At 42.9% G+C, this 15,258-nt stretch overlaps 2 protein-coding genes across 5 annotated transcripts in view; both read right to left on the reverse strand.

The window, feature by feature from the left end:
* Positions 1–6: 6 nt before the first annotated feature.
* On the reverse strand, positions 7–5,333 carry emd (emerin). Its single transcript, XM_088006951.1, has 6 exons — positions 3,436–5,333; positions 2,795–2,869; positions 1,680–1,714; positions 1,485–1,573; positions 939–995; positions 7–854 (listed from the first exon to the last, which is right to left on the reverse strand). The coding sequence occupies exons 1-6, from the start codon at positions 3,512–3,514 to the stop codon at positions 689–691; spliced, it is 501 nt and encodes a 166-aa protein (XP_087863077.1). The 5' UTR covers positions 3,515–5,333; the 3' UTR covers positions 7–688.
* A 1,131-nt stretch (positions 5,334–6,464) lies between these two features.
* The window catches only part of flna (filamin A, alpha (actin binding protein 280)), a 54,418-nt gene continuing 45,624 nt past the window's right edge, over positions 6,465–15,258 (reverse strand). For all 4 annotated transcript variants that reach the window (XM_014998220.2, XM_014998218.2, XM_014998221.2 and 1 more), the window contains 15 exons: positions 15,077–15,217; positions 14,854–14,982; positions 14,412–14,585; positions 13,440–13,601; positions 13,163–13,366; positions 12,926–13,078; positions 12,721–12,843; positions 12,362–12,628; positions 12,146–12,283; positions 11,261–11,376; positions 10,359–10,491; positions 10,100–10,276; positions 9,040–9,258; positions 8,766–8,963; positions 6,465–7,681 (listed from right to left, as the gene is read on the reverse strand). In XM_014998220.2, coding sequence (XP_014853706.2) covers positions 7,497–7,681; positions 8,766–8,963; positions 9,040–9,258; positions 10,100–10,276; positions 10,359–10,491; positions 11,261–11,376; positions 12,146–12,283; positions 12,362–12,628; positions 12,721–12,843; positions 12,926–13,078; positions 13,163–13,366; positions 13,440–13,601; positions 14,412–14,585; positions 14,854–14,982; positions 15,077–15,217 — 2,519 coding nt within the window. In that variant the 3' untranslated portion in view covers positions 6,465–7,496. The remainder of the gene's footprint in view (positions 7,682–8,765; positions 8,964–9,039; positions 9,259–10,099; positions 10,277–10,358; positions 10,492–11,260; positions 11,377–12,145; positions 12,284–12,361; positions 12,629–12,720; positions 12,844–12,925; positions 13,079–13,162; positions 13,367–13,439; positions 13,602–14,411; positions 14,586–14,853; positions 14,983–15,076; positions 15,218–15,258) is intronic.

The following is a 15,258-nucleotide window of genomic DNA, read 5'->3' on the forward strand; positions in this document are numbered from 1 at the left end:
TCAGTCTTTGATGTGGTAAAAATACAAACAGTTACCCTTTATTGTCAAAACAAGCAAACAACATCTCAACACACTTTTTACAAGGTTAAAAAAATGTATCCAGAAGTGCATAATCAAATCCATCCTGTGTTGTTACACACACAGATTCACTTTCAGTTACATAAATTCACTTCTATCCTATTTATCATCCAGTTCACTCAAATGCAATTGATAATGCAGATTGGAAGAGGTTATCCATCTAAGGAACTCATTATACTGGATCGCTTTGCAGCAATCTATAGTGGTGATCAAGCACATGGCAACAGGGGGAAGGAACGACTCCCTTCTAACAGGAAGTAGCCTCAAGCAGACTTAGTGTGAGAGGCCATCATGCTCTGTGATCAAGTTAGGGTTCAGAAGATGAAGCAGGAGAAGTGATGGTCCAGCAGTACGCTCAAGGGAAAGAAAAATTACTGTAGCTTAGTATGGAACTAGAATCAATCATGGTCATAATAAAGGAGCATGGTCAGGCTTGCTGTTGCTAAGCAGAATGACTGATTCTCAATGCTTCTGTTTCAGCAGACGCAGCGGTGAAATGGAGTGCGAACTTTAGACCTTTAAAGCTTTCTGAGCTGACTGGGTAAAATATTACTTTCTGAGAGAAGAAAAGAAATGCACAAATAAGTAAAACAAAGCCAGGAATCTGATTTCACATCACAGTGGGGAGGGCGAGGTAGCATCCAGCTGCTAACCCGGTCAGCACCAGCACTGCTGGGATCACCATCCGTGTTTTTCCTGCCAACTGCCGTCTGATTGGCCCTTTGACTTTCAGTTTGCTGTGACTTGTTGTTCTGTGGCTCTTCTTCACAGACACACTGAGACAGAGGAAGGGAAGATGTAGAGCAGGAAAGAGACTCTTTTTTTTTAATCTTAAACATGCAGGTATCAAAAAGCCTCACAGATGAAGGTTCTGTTGTGTCTGTTGATCCAGTTCAGTGCTGCTTTCTTGGTCCATCCTGGAGAACGGAACATTGTACACAAACAAACAGAACATGATCATCTGCATAGAAACATAATAAATAAATAATAAAGGACAAATTCCCATCATCTGCATCCTGGTCTGTAATATGAGCAGACTGACTTAGGTTCATCTCAGTTATGCATCTACCGGGAAATAAAAAGTGAAACCATTCTCATGCTTTTCATGAATAATTTCTTAGATCATAAACTGAAATAAAAAATTGGCAGTGGACACTCCTGATGAGGACCACATGACTCTCCACATGATGATGGTGATATAAACAAATAACCTTTGACCTCAGTAAGCTACAGTACACTGGTGTCTTCCAGGACACGACCATCTGATTGAGAAGAAGACAACTGGACTTCTTCTGTTGTTTCAGCTCTCATCCGAAACGGCTCCTTCTGTTCTCTAATTGTTATTTTTGCTCTGTCTCATCTTTCATGCGTCTGTTTGATGGCCAGGTTCAGAAAGCAACACTCACTCTTCAGCTTGGTCCAGTGGCTGATCTCCATTCTGCTCAGAGCCGGGCAAAAACTGTGCTGACGGGTTGGCTGAGGTCTTCTTTCTTCTCTGTCAAAATGAAAAGATGCTGTTGATTATCAGATTATTAGTGGCTTCAGGAGTACAAATGTTTGGCACAAACACAAAGACGAGAGCTTTTACGATCAGGACTCACCGGATGGCGATGTATGATGTACGTGACTTCCTCCTCTGCATGGCAACAACAAACATTCTTACACTTCTGAACTAATTTACATAAATTATCTGATTCACTTTGTCAGGATTAAAATACAGCAACACAGCAGTAAGTGAAGTATCCACAGAGTTTACATAGTTTAAATAGCAAATGACATCATCAAGCTTACATTTGAAAAAACTTGAATTGTGTAGTTAGCCAAGAAAAACAAGAGGAAAGAACTGAAAATAAACAAGAGTTAAGTGATTATAGAGATTATTTTCTTTTCTTTGCCAATGTGCTCCTGTTTCTTCCTTTGTGTCACAATGCAGTAAGAAGCATAAAGCTGCTTAAAGGGTTAAAATGAACTGATCTCCATCATTCATCATCTCTCTGAACAACGAGGAAGGAAAAGGGGAAAAGCCACAGCGGCAGATTTAAAGTGAAACTATTTGGCGGATCAGTTTGATGACATGGATCCTTCCTACATAATTAACGTTTCTTAAGCCCTCGGGGAAATTGAAAGCAATGGCTCACACAAATATTCAGGTGTATTTCATAAGAGCTGGAGATCAGATGATGAATCACAACAACAACAAAGCAAAGGCTTTAAAGATCTCATTGTGTTTTCTGTGCATGCATGGATTGTGTTCGGTTTGGTAATCTAAAATCTGACTAAGTGGGAAAATGAAAAGAAAGTTTAAACATTGTTTATATCCAGAAATCCACAAGTTTGTTAAAAGTAAATAAATCAGAGATCTGCTCCGTTTTAGCTGGCAGGCTGGTGTGACCTCCTTTTCTATTATTTAACAGAATAACCAGAATATACAACTTCCAGAAGCAGTCAAGGTAAAGCTTTACACCAGGCATAAAAAAACACTAAACAAAACAACAACAACAAAAACAACAACAACCCCCCCACCCCCCAGCAATTAAATTTTTTCCTCTTTTGCTTAGAAACACTTGGGATGTGGATAATTAGGGGACAAATTTGCCGCATGAACTGAAATGGGTCAAATTCCAGGCATTTGAAGCAAAATCAAAGTGCAGCAGTTTATCAAACTTGACCAAATAAAACATGAACTTTACAGTTTCGTCTGAGTGAAACAGGCTACCTTCTTCTCTGTAGAAGGTCCGGTCCTTGGCTAAGGCCTCCTCCAGCTTCTTCTCATACAGACTTCGAGTGGAGTCTGTGGTCAGAAAGTTCACAACGTCACAAAACACACAATTCACACCAAACCTGGTGACAATCAGCAATAAAATAATGACGGCTAATACCTAATGTAAAAATAACAATCATGTGATGTATTTTTTGTCAATAATCTAATAAATTATATCATGTACTTTAAAAAAATCATAAACTGTAATAGCCATGTAACATTGTCCTTATCTAGCAACTCAATGTACCTCATGCTAATTAAATGTATCACCATTAAGTAATCATTTTACACTACTAATCAAACTATAGTCTATAAACAAACCTTTTGTAAAGCAGCTCATTGGTTCTTGAAACCATATTTTGAATAAATGTGAGAACTTTACCAAGGACTGTACCTGTTGTTGACTAGCAAACACTGCGAAAAAACATTCCCTGTCAACAGCAGTAATATTTATGTAAAATCATCACCTGACATCACACTTCAGTCGTTTATCTGCAGCTGCCAAAGAAAAACTTCTGATGGTTGAAACACAAAGCCACATCAATCCTGTGGAAGGATTAGTGCCACCAGTTTGAGCCTCCCAGTTTGATACCTACTCACTACTGGTCCATGCTTGATGCCATAGTCAGTCAGTAAATCGCTGAGCTGGGCATCAGTTTTATCGCTGAGAGGCATCCTGAAGAGGTGGAGGATCCGGATCAGACGGTGAGCTGACAGGAGAGCAAGGCTGAACAGCAGAAACAGCCGGAAAAAAACAACCAGATACAAAAATAGCAGAACAAAGTACGTCTTAAAAATTATATTTCCATCATTTTGGTGCGACCGAAACACATTCTGACCTGAAGACCTGAAGGAAGGTGCTCACCTGTCAGCAGTCAGCGGCTGGGTGGAGCAGAACAGGTGGAGGGTTGGAACTGGTGCAGCAGGAAAATGAACTGGGCGTCACTGGGTCACATTCCATCACAAAGCAACCATTTTAATTTTCACAATGAATGAAATGGGATTCTCTGTAAATAATCATTTAAAATCTGCACAAAATGACCCAATCAATAGATTAGAGTATTACCGACAAGTCCATTTATTTTCAGGAACTTCATGTCTGAGTGAAACACATAATATAGAATAATTAACCACAGATGGATGTTTTAAAAAATTCAGGTGGAGGCCCCTCCCTCTTATTTAGCAGCTCCAAATTATATAAATATAAAAATGCTTATAGTCATGTATTTCATAAATTTCTTTTTTTTTTTTTTTAACATTAACATGTACTCCTATATTATCCTATATTTTCCAGGGGCCTCAGGGCTGATGTTGCTTTTAAGCTGAGGTTGAATTTTTTGGAAAGTTACATGTTACAATATAATACCAATAAGGTATATTTATTGATAATGTAGCAGACCTGACGTGACAGAAGCAACAAGCAACAAAAGGGACAAAAATATAATTTGATTCGGTTTGTAACTGAGAGGTTTCCAGGTAGAGCTGATAAAAAGATGCTGAACATTAAAAACCTGAGATGAGGCGATGCATCTCCACTGCCAGGCAGCAGTAACAGCGTTCAGCCTCAGCAGTCCTAATCCTTCATTCAACCAGGTGAGACAACTCAGATCTCAGATCTAGTTGTTTTACATCGCTGACCAAAGCAAAAGTTATTTATGGCATTTTCTTTTTCATTTTAATTGTTGTATACTTTAGTTCTAATTTGCATTGGTTTGCCTGTGAATATTTGTTTTTATTCAATTATTATTTGGTGATATTGTGGAAAGCTCTTTCTTGTTCTGTTCATCTAGTTTTTTGCAAAGCTTGGAAATATTTTTCATTTTTGTCCGTATGAATGAAGCACTGAAGTATTTTTTCAGGTATGCTACAAACAGAAGTGTGTGTGTGTGTGTGCGTGTGTGTGTTTATTTATACTCTCAGACTAACGATGTCTTTGCTGTCAGTAAGTCAAATTGAAAGCAGCCTCTGCTTTCAGTTCGTGTATTGATTCTAGAGAAGTTTGGCAGAAACACAAGAAAACCCAGCGACACAAGCTGACAATCAGGACTCACCAGAACCTGATCAGAGTCATTTCCATCTCTAAACACAGACATAATTACACAGACACCTGACGTTATGCTTGTCTGAGGAGTTTATTCTAACGTTTTGATGCAGCGGGAAGAATTAAAAAAAAATGTTTCCAGAGAAAAGAAGCATCAGATGGCTGCTGAGATGCTATCTGATGCTATATCTATGTAGATATCCATACATAGATATGCACGGTATGGGGAGAGAGAATATAGTAGGAAACATTAAATTAGATCAGCATTAGATGTTTTTCGTGCCTTAGTACTTCATTTTATTTCAGTTATGTTGCTGCAAAGCGTACAGATGTGGGAGAATTTGTCAAGCCTTTCGAAAATGTCTTAAACTAAAACAGAATAAACTGAGTACAGCAGTTCTGTGGAAACTTCAGGATCTAGATCGAAGAACTGAGACGGTTGAATTTTATAGAAGGTTGAATTTCAGACTTTTATATTGTTGAAATACCCAGTGGTGGGTATTGTTGAAAATTGCTCACGGTGGTGAGCAATTTTCATTTTCACTATGGACTTACTCATATTTAGTATTTAATGATGTTTCCAGAACCTTTAGAAGAAAACTCATCCAATGCATCAAAGATCCTCCATCGTACTAAACGGTAGGCCCACATTCCTCTGTTCTTCATGCCAAACATACCTGCAGAACTTGTTGCCAAAAAGCTCAACTTTAGTCTCATCTAAGCACACAGTTCCAGTTGAAGTAGATTTTTAGCTATCTGCATGTTTACATTTGTGATGGTAGGACAGAATAGTCCTTTTCCTGGCATGTTTGCCAAACAGCTGATAGGCAGGTGGAAGAGGTCTTATGGTTGCCATGGAGACCCCTACCAACCAGCAAGAATTTTGTCTCGTCTTCAGTTACGGATCAGCTGAAATATGAACATTTTCCTTCGTGGACGTGCCGTCTGACGCTCATCAGGCTCCTCTGAGCTCTGGAAAGATTGTTTGTTGGTTCAAAGCGACATTTAATTTCACTTTGGGATCAATAAAGTTTTTTGAATTGAATTTACATTTTGTTTTGAAATGCATTTCCATTTCCTCTTGCTATAGCAAGTAATTTTTATTTAATTTCCATTTGGGATCAATAAAGTATTTTTGAATTAGAATAAGAACTGTTCATTTTCCCCCTAACATTTGACATACTGCCATAAAACAAACCGAACAATCGGCTGAAAAGATCTTTGTGCTCCCAGTTTTGTTCTGATGGGCAGATTGGGTTGAGATGAAGAACTCTTCATACGTTTTATATTTTCTTCTTCCTGTCATTTCCATGTCGATCTGCTGACCTGCTTCAGTCCAAACGATACCGAGCCGTTCATGGACCATGAAGTTGAATTTGTGAATCAGACCAGACATGACTTCTGCTGACAATCATTTCTATTTGAGAAATACAAATGTCACACTTATTTCATAGAGGCATTTGATTTCAAGGTCTACATAATCATTCAGCGGCTCCCTCTGGTGGCAGAGTGAATCAGTACTAGTTAAAAGTGTTTCATAAAAATGTGTGGGCAGCAGAGTGTAAAAAAAAAAAAATAAATAAATTTCTGTTCGATTGAGAAAAATACTTTATTGTGTATCAAAATACTGTCTTACAATCATTTTAAAAGCCTTTTTTATTTTGGACAAAATTCAGTTATTTAGCTTCGAAATACAGATAAAGGCACAAAGCAGAGTTATGCTTTAATGGAGGGTGAAATGCAAAACACAGACTTAAACCGCAGCAAAGCCTTCAACTATAAACTCTTTTGACAAGTCTGAAAACTTCCCTTTTTCGACCCGTTGGTCATCGACTCAGAACTTTTTCCTAAACCTCCTCGGAAAGAGTTTCCCCAATCTTAAAGGACATGCGGAGCGCACGCTGGTGTCAACGTAGCCACACAAAGCGACATCTTCCAGCAGCCGTGTTCAGAGAAAGCTAAATACGTGTTAGCACACCCTTTGATTTCCTGACTACTAAAGGACAGCAGTGGGTAAAACTGGATCACACTAGCAGCAGATTAAAACGATGACGGATGATCGGAAAAGCCGAGCGAGGGTGAGCTTTGACTGGGCAACGCCGATACGCGACAAGCTGAGTTTTATACAGACACAGATCAAAGTAATGTCACTGTAACACAAAAATAATCCAAAAAAAAAGACAAGAAAGGGTCGCTTATAAACCTTTGTCCTGTGATTTGCTCATCTAGAAGCTCCAAAATCCATTTTTCATGTCTGTAAGAGCTCCTCCAGTGTAAACAGTAACCTTCCATCTAAAGCTGGGGACCAAAACCTGTTACTACAATATTCTGGCATTCTGCACTAATTTAAGGTCAACACGTGGCTGAAAGTGTTAAATATTCTGATAGTTTACAGTGATCAAAGGGGCGTCTTCCCCTCCCCTCCCCATTTCTGAAGGAAACAAGCATTCACTGTGTTGCTCTTTAGACTGGATTACAGTGAAGGATAAAAAGCAAACTGGCTCACATGAGTTAAACTGCTACCACACAGGGAATCTTAATTTGCAACAATGGGAAGACTTTGGAGCCGTAAGCAGCCACCAGCTGGACGGGACCTCCGGGTCGCTGCGGTGGCCGTTAGACGGTGAGGTGGTAGGGACTGCCAGGGATGTGCTCGTCGCCCCACTTCACCACCAGGATGTACTCGCCCTTCTCCTTGAGCTGGTAGCTGACGTTGTACACGCGGTTGCCCATGTGCTTCACCAGGATCTCCTCGCAGGGGACCTTCGGTCCGTCCACACCGACCAACAGCATGTTACGACCTGCAGAATGAAGAGGGTTCAATAAATGGTTTGCCCTGGATCTCTATGGTTAAAAAAAAAAAAAACAAATGGGAGCATGACGAGTCATTTGAGTTGGAGCAGACCTCTGGTTCTGATCTGCTCTGTATCCCCAGAAGCAGAACCAAAGACAGAAGCAGCATTCAGCTTCTAGGCACCACAAATCTGGAACAAACTTCCAGAAAACTACAAAACAGCTGAAACACTGAGTTTCTTTAAATCTAGACTAAAAGTCCACCTATGAAGAGTTACCTTTGAACCATAATCACTGGAAAATTAACCAGCTATCAGTCTTGCAACAAATTGAGATTCATTGCAAGACTGACTGCAACCAGAGATCCTTACTGACCAACACGATCAATACGAGTTATAACACTTCACTTCCCTTTTGGAATAAATAGTTGATGCAGCTTAACGCAATTTCAGAGCATTCAACACAATGTCTGAAATAAAAAATGACGGCATGAATGGGAGCATTTCTGTGTCTTTAGGTTTTGTTAAGCGAACCATAACAGTTCTGATGAAGTGGTAATGAGCACAATGCTGACTAAAAGTGGGAAATAACAGGTCCAATGACTGATCCCTGAGGTACACCACAATAGTCCCTCAGAGTTGTAGTCAGCAGTATGAAGGTGATTAAGTTGTGACGGAACTACACATTGTTTATTTGGCATTGAGGAACGGGTCGATTGTTACAAATGCACTAATCTTGTTCTGCAAACAAAAAGGAACGAGGGAGAAAAGGATTCAGAGATCTGCTTCCAACCAGAAAAACTATTGGTGTGAGTCTTAGTCATACAGCTAAAAGTCTAAAAACAGAATCTCTGGTCAGCATCCATCCACCGTCGGACAAAATAAAGTCACACGCAGGTCAGTGGTAAATCCTCAATAGCCTCCATTTTCAAGCCAAAGTTTGGTTTTTAAGGTGGGACTGAGGGTTTTCAAAAAGAGTTTGGTTCATACCATTTATTGTAATTATATATAATTACTATAAAATCAGATTGTTAAATAATCTTTAGTCAAAACTTAAGTGCCCACATTCTACACATGAATTATAAAGACTTACCTGCTTTGCTGCAGTCGACACAGAAGTTGTTCTTCTGACCAACAAACGCCTTGGTCAGGCCCGGGCCCTTAGCCGTCACCTTGCTGGCATCTGAATGAGTGGGAGTGGCCTGCTGAGAACTGCTGATGGCGCGGGTCACGGGGTCAACCATGACCGAGGAGGTTTCATGCATGCTGTGGCTGGACACAAGCTTGGAACCTGGAGAACAGAGCAAGTCAGGGGCGGCTGCGTCTCACTTTACCGTCTCAAACCAAAAGCAAAGACCTCGCTTCACCTGTAATCTTGGCCTTGAAGGGGCTTCCCACAATGTGGTAAGGGCCGCCGTATTTGATGGAGATGAGATAGTTTCCGGGGGCCATCGGGGTGTATGTAACCTTGTAACCCTCTGGACACTCCACACAGTCCATCTTCACTTTGGAGGGTCCATCGATGGTCACGGCGAGGGCCCCGGGGCCTGCAGTGCTCGTGTTTACCACAAATTCGCATGCAGTTCCTAAAAGCAGTCAGGACAAAATTGAGCACGACAATGAACCGGGTAAGAAAACACAAGGCTTCTTGAAGCTGAGCTCAGCAAAGTCTACCAGACCCTTTTTCACCATACAGAAACTTCCAACTCTGTACTTATTACACACGTCCTTATTTCTGATGCAACTCGATATCATGGTAACATAAAATGTGCAAAAAACAAACAGATTAAAGTGTTTCTAATGTTTAGTTCTGAGAAATGAAGCCACTACCATAAACTGGATGCCTGAAAGTGGCCAGCAGGGGGCAAAAAAATATTTAAAAAATGAACAAAGGTTGAATGAGGACTTGTTCTGAGCTCCCCAAAAAACATGAGGGAGGGTGTAGGAATGTAGTCTGCAACATTTATGGGTCTTGAGCTTGAACCCCTCAGCTGCATAAGCAGCTGGAAATGACTAAAAACATCTTGAGGTGGTATTTTATCGTCTCTGCACTGGCCACAGTGGATTATCAGCACAGAGAAATATCTGACAATTTGTATCGCTGCAGTTTTTTTTTGTTTCAGGATTTCTGCCGGTTTTGAAGGAAGAACCAAACGTTTTTCATTTTTTCCCCCTTGATCCTTATGCCACCCCCCCAACTCTAACTGCCATTAGCAACACAAGATAATCACAATGCTAATGGCTATGCATTTCCAAAACATTGCAGTAACATGCTACCCAAAAGTGGTTGCACAGTAGGATATGTGGAAAACCTGAAATGTTTTTATTGTAATGACCAGGACATGCTAGCATACTTACTCTAATCTGGATAAAATCTAATTACACACTCTGCAAAGACGATGTACATGATGGCGGTGGCGGCGCTACCTGTGGTGCCTCCCTCCAGTCCTGGTCCGTAGGCGGACACCATGCCCGGATCTCCAGCCTGGCCCGTCTCCCCGACGCGGATTTTAAACGGACTTCCTGGAATGTGACTTCCATTAAACTTGACGTCGATCAGATAGAGGCCGTTCTCTCTGGGGATGAACCGGACTGCGTATTTGTCTGGACAAGGGGGACAGCAGAGTTGAGCCACACAGAGACTCCTACAGCCCTGCTGGCTCTCTGAAGGATTCTCCTCAGTTACCTTGATCGATCTCCGTGACGCAGCACTGCTCCAGAGCGCCGGAGGGACTGTGGACCTTGGCGTCGATCACACCTTTGGCACCGTTGAGGCTGACGGCAAACGATGCCGGCTGGTTTACCTTCAACCCTGACTCCTGCTCGACAACAAATAAACTCCAACATTGAGTCACAAGCTGAGATTACTATTCAAGATAACAGCAGCAAACAGAAGTTTCGTGTTCATCTTACCTGCAGGTCGCTAAGAGGGCTAAAGAGGAAGGCTGTGTAGCGAAGAGACAGAAGGTGGAAAGGACCCAAGAGAATCAGTGGATCTGCTTCTGAATTTTAGTTCTTTAGTGGTGTGAAGGAGTGTGTGAGAGCAAGAGAGAACCCAGAGAAACATCTGGGTTCTCTCTAGGTTTTCTAGGATTCTTTTTGAGATCAATAGGATGTGAGGTTTGGTAATGTGTTTGTGTGAGTGTGTGTGTGTGTGTGAGATCAAGGAGACAGGAAGGGAAACTAAAACAGCCCGTTTCCAACCTCTTTAACCCTTTAGCGCCCTGTCACAGCTTCACAGTGGGAAGGCTGTTGGGAGCCTTTAGAATGAGGCACGAGAAACACACACAGTCCTCGAGTTTCCCAGAAGCCCCTGACCTGCCCCCCCATGCAGCATCAGCTCATCATACAGCTTCACCTGTCCACTCTAGTCTCACAGCATCTACTCACTGTTTTCTCCTTTTCTGACATGTTTGATTAGGTCGTTCAAAGCCCCAAGACTAAAACTGCTCAACTTGCCCCACCATCTTCTCTGGTTTGATACCCAGAATGCAGATGGCTTGAGATTCAAGCTGCTGCTGCATGGCGGGCAGTGCACTGCGGCCTGGTCTGCATGCACACGGATGTGTGTGTGTCTCAGAGCCTCACCTGAAGACTGGCAACAGTGAGGCGGCGGGCGTCGTCCGACGGCGAGGCCACGGGGACGATGAAGGGGCTGTCGGGGATGTGTTCGTCGTTGAAACGGATCGACACCTCATAGTCGCCTGCAGGACGACACAACGGTCAGAGTCACTGAAGCTGGACGACGAGGAACAGACAGTCACTCATGGGAAGCATTTGTAGGAGTACAAGATTACTTGAAAAGCATGACCTACTCTGATTTTGGTAGAAACTTTTTTTTTTGTCGGAGAAGAAAAAAAAACAAATATGACGATAAAGTCTCCCAGTTGGCAACAGTTGGGTGACCATCATTTACATGCAGAGGTGACCTGGTGGTTAGGTCCAAGGGGGGCCAGTGGCTGCTTTTCAGACGTTTGTGGTGGAGGATTAGATCGGTTTCACAAGTACATGTCAGCCAATATCTGATCTCCCAGAATTACGGATCTTTAACAGCACATTTAGTGGTGCACCCCTAGATATTTGGGTCTCTTTCAATTTATAATTTCAGTACATGATTTTTGTCATTTTCAGCAATCACCAAACAAATAAGTCAGAGCTTTTTCGACTTCATTTTCAAAAAAATGAAATAAAATTTTTTTGCCACACATCACAAGATTTGTAAACAGGAAAAAGTTTTAGACTATAAAAGTTTTAGAGTTGTAAAGGACATATTCTAATTTTTCTAGCTGTGTTTGATTGTTGAAACAATTTCATTTATTCACAATGGGCTTTTTCATAGTTTTTAAAAGGGAAATTGATAAAATTAGTATTAGATGGTTGTGCCTTATAAACTGAGCTCCATGTTTAGCTCCTGTCCATTAAACAATGAAAACCGTTTGATTTGTTGCACATGCTCAGTGCGTCTCTTCTCACCCGGCTCCTGAACAATGTAAGACACTCCACTGGAGCCGTCCTTGCGGTCCTCGAAGGTGATCTCTGCCTTGCTGGGCCCCTCCACGGCGATGCTGAGGCCCCCGGCCCCGGCCTCTCTGGTCCAGATGCTGAACTCGGCTGAGGAGCAGCACAGAGGAGTCAGCTTCACCGTGGGAAACCACACACTGCTCACACACACACACCGATCGCACCGACCTGGTACTCCAGCCTCGGCCCTCTCCAAGCCTGGGCCCCCGGCGCGAACTTTGTGGGCTCCTCCCTCACCCAGTGGCCCGACGGTGAACTGGAAGGGGCTGCCAGGCACGTGCATGCCGTTGTACTTGACGCAGACCGTGTGCACGCCCGTCTCGGTGGGGACGAAGCGGATGCAGTAGGTGTTGTTCTCTCCCTCCATGATGTCGGCTTTGTGGATCTGACCTGAGGGGCTGGTCACCTGGGCCGTCATGTCCGCTATGCTGATCTCTGAAGGAAGAGGGGGAAGGAGGAGGTCAGATCGCCAACAGAACAAGTAGACGTTTGGATCTTGTGATTTCCCAACTTCCTGTTTGGGTCACCTGGGATCTTGAGGCTGAGGTCACACTGGCTGCCCACGTTGGCGACAGAAGCGGCTCTCTTCTTCCTGGTGATGCTCTCCTTCATCCTGCCCTCCCCAGTCACCTTCACCGTGAAGGCGCTCCCTGTGTGCACAATCCCTTGGTTCAGTAAGCCAAAAGCCCCGTACTCCTGACCTTTAACCCCTGACCATTTAATGGTGAGCACCTGGCACGTGTTGGTCGGCAAATTTGATGTTGATGATGTAATTTCCTGGTTCTGTGGGGCAGTAGGTGACCTTGCAGGTGCCATCCTCTTGATCCTCGGTGTTGATGTCCACTTTGCTGGGTCCCTCGATGGAAAGGCTCAGGCCACCGTATCCTGGCAACAATAGGCAAAAGTTAATATTCAATTCCCTTTTTCTTCAGACGGAATAATTTTGTCAAGATCTCCAAAAGCGTTTACCCGCATCGCGAGTGTCGATGATGAACTCTGCTGGCTCGAAGGTCTTTGCTTCGCTCAGGCCCTGGCCGCTCACACGCACACGGCTGGCGTCGCCGATCTCCGATTGGCTGATCATCACAGAGATGGGGCTGTTGGCGATGTGGCGTCCGTTCTTCTTGATGTTCACCAGGTGCTCGCCGATCTCTTTCGGCACAAATGAGACACCTGACGGAAGTGGTGGCGGTTAAAGCACTGATCGCGTTCCTCCATAGAGGTCACCAATCGGCAGCAGACTCACCAACATGGCCGTTCCGCAAGATCTTCAGCAGGCAGGGTTCCTCGCGGCCCGAGGGCGTGGTGAGCGAGGCGGTCAGCTGGCTGATGTCCAGCTCGCCGATGTCCAGAGGGATGTCAGCAGCCGACCCCACCTTCAGGTGGGACATCCGCATGGAGTCGTCGCCTGGAGACAAGGACCGGCTGATTAGAACATGCAAGTCTGGACGTTCACTGGTCCCCACGACAACTATTATATTGGTCAGTAGTATGTATAAAGTCTTTTTACACATCGTTTGCATTTCTCTGTTCAATTAATTCCTACTGCCATGGTTCATGAATTCATGTGATCCATTATCCTCAATCAATGTTAGTGGGCGGAGCTAATAAACCAGTTAAGATGTTTATCCTGTTTTCTTTTAATTTGCTAAGAACTTCAACAATCTGAAGGTTTTCTTTTCAGTTCTTGTTTTTCTGAGATTTGGGAATGAAGGAGAGCATCGTTTCCTTTCAGTCCAGCATCTGGCTCTTCTCTTTTCACTAGTTTATGCTTCAGTAAGCTATTTAATTCTGACCTATGAGTCATTCAAGTACAAACCTATTCACTTAAAACAAAAAAAGCCTTTCAAACTCCTACACTTTCATTGAAGATCTCACAAAAACTGATTGTTTACAAAAAATTATTCAGCATAATTTCCAGTAAAAAAAAAAAACCCTGGGTTTCAAAGTGGGGAAAGAAGATACGATTAAGATAAAGCAAACTTTGATACATGTTCAGAAACTGTCTTCATAAAGTCCTTTAAGAACTCTTCTCAAAGAAATACCCATGAAGGAGGATAATTACAAAGATAAAAAGGACTAAAACACTCATTTGTTAAATGCTCCTGCCAATTCTCAGCAGTCACCGATTTCGTAATGACATACGATCTGAAAGGTTGGAATGAAAATGTGGGACATGATCGCTAACTTGACTGCCGGGTCGAAAACGCAGCCTTACCAGTGATTCTGGCAGAGAAGGGGCTTCCTGGGATGTGCTTGTCGTTATATTTGACCAGGATGCTGTAGTCCCCTGGCAGGACAGGGAGGTAGGACACTGTGCAGGTCCCGTCCTGGTTGTCCATGCAGCTGATGTCTGCTTTGGACGGCCCCTCGATGGCCAGAGAAAGACCACCTGCGTTTATATACAGCGACGCACAAAGTTGTATTTTTGTTTCTGTAAGAGTCATTTCTCATAAACACAATCGAAATCCAGACCATTTGTCAGGTTTCTGCACAAAATAGAGGAATTTGACAGACAGTTCTATATACATTGTGGAGGGAAAAAATTGTGTGAAAAAATTTGTATTTTTTATATACACATGTAATAATAATGTGCTTCACCAGATCAGCTTAAATGTAACGTTTGTGTGAACACAGACGTTGGTGTTTTTTCTGCATACCCTCTCCAGCGTCTTTAGTGTCAACAGTGAAGATGGCAGGCTTGTTCACAGTTCCATGGATAAGACCAGGGCCGTAGGCACTGACGTTCCCGCTGTTCATGTAGTCCACAAAGAACTGCAGGGGGCTTCCTGTTGATGGAAAACAGAGAAATGCATGAAAAACAGTCATTTGGGAGTTTTAATGTACTGCAGTAGCTGCATGTATTTCAGAACTCAGATGTACCGGGGATGTGGATGCCGTCGTATTTAATATCCATCTCATGCAGACCGGGCTCTGTGGGACCGTACTTCACGGTTACGGTGCCGTCCTTGTTGTCGGTGATGTCGGGCTTGGCCACCTTGCCTGATGGCATTCGGACTTCACCTTCAAAAACAAAAACAAAGTAGAAGCACATGTTGAAACTA

This window comes from Poecilia mexicana, unplaced genomic scaffold (genome assembly GCF_051168715.1).
Source record: "Poecilia mexicana isolate PSO_F unplaced genomic scaffold, ASM5116871v1 scaffold_7, whole genome shotgun sequence".
Taxonomy (NCBI): domain Eukaryota; kingdom Metazoa; phylum Chordata; class Actinopteri; order Cyprinodontiformes; family Poeciliidae; genus Poecilia; species Poecilia mexicana.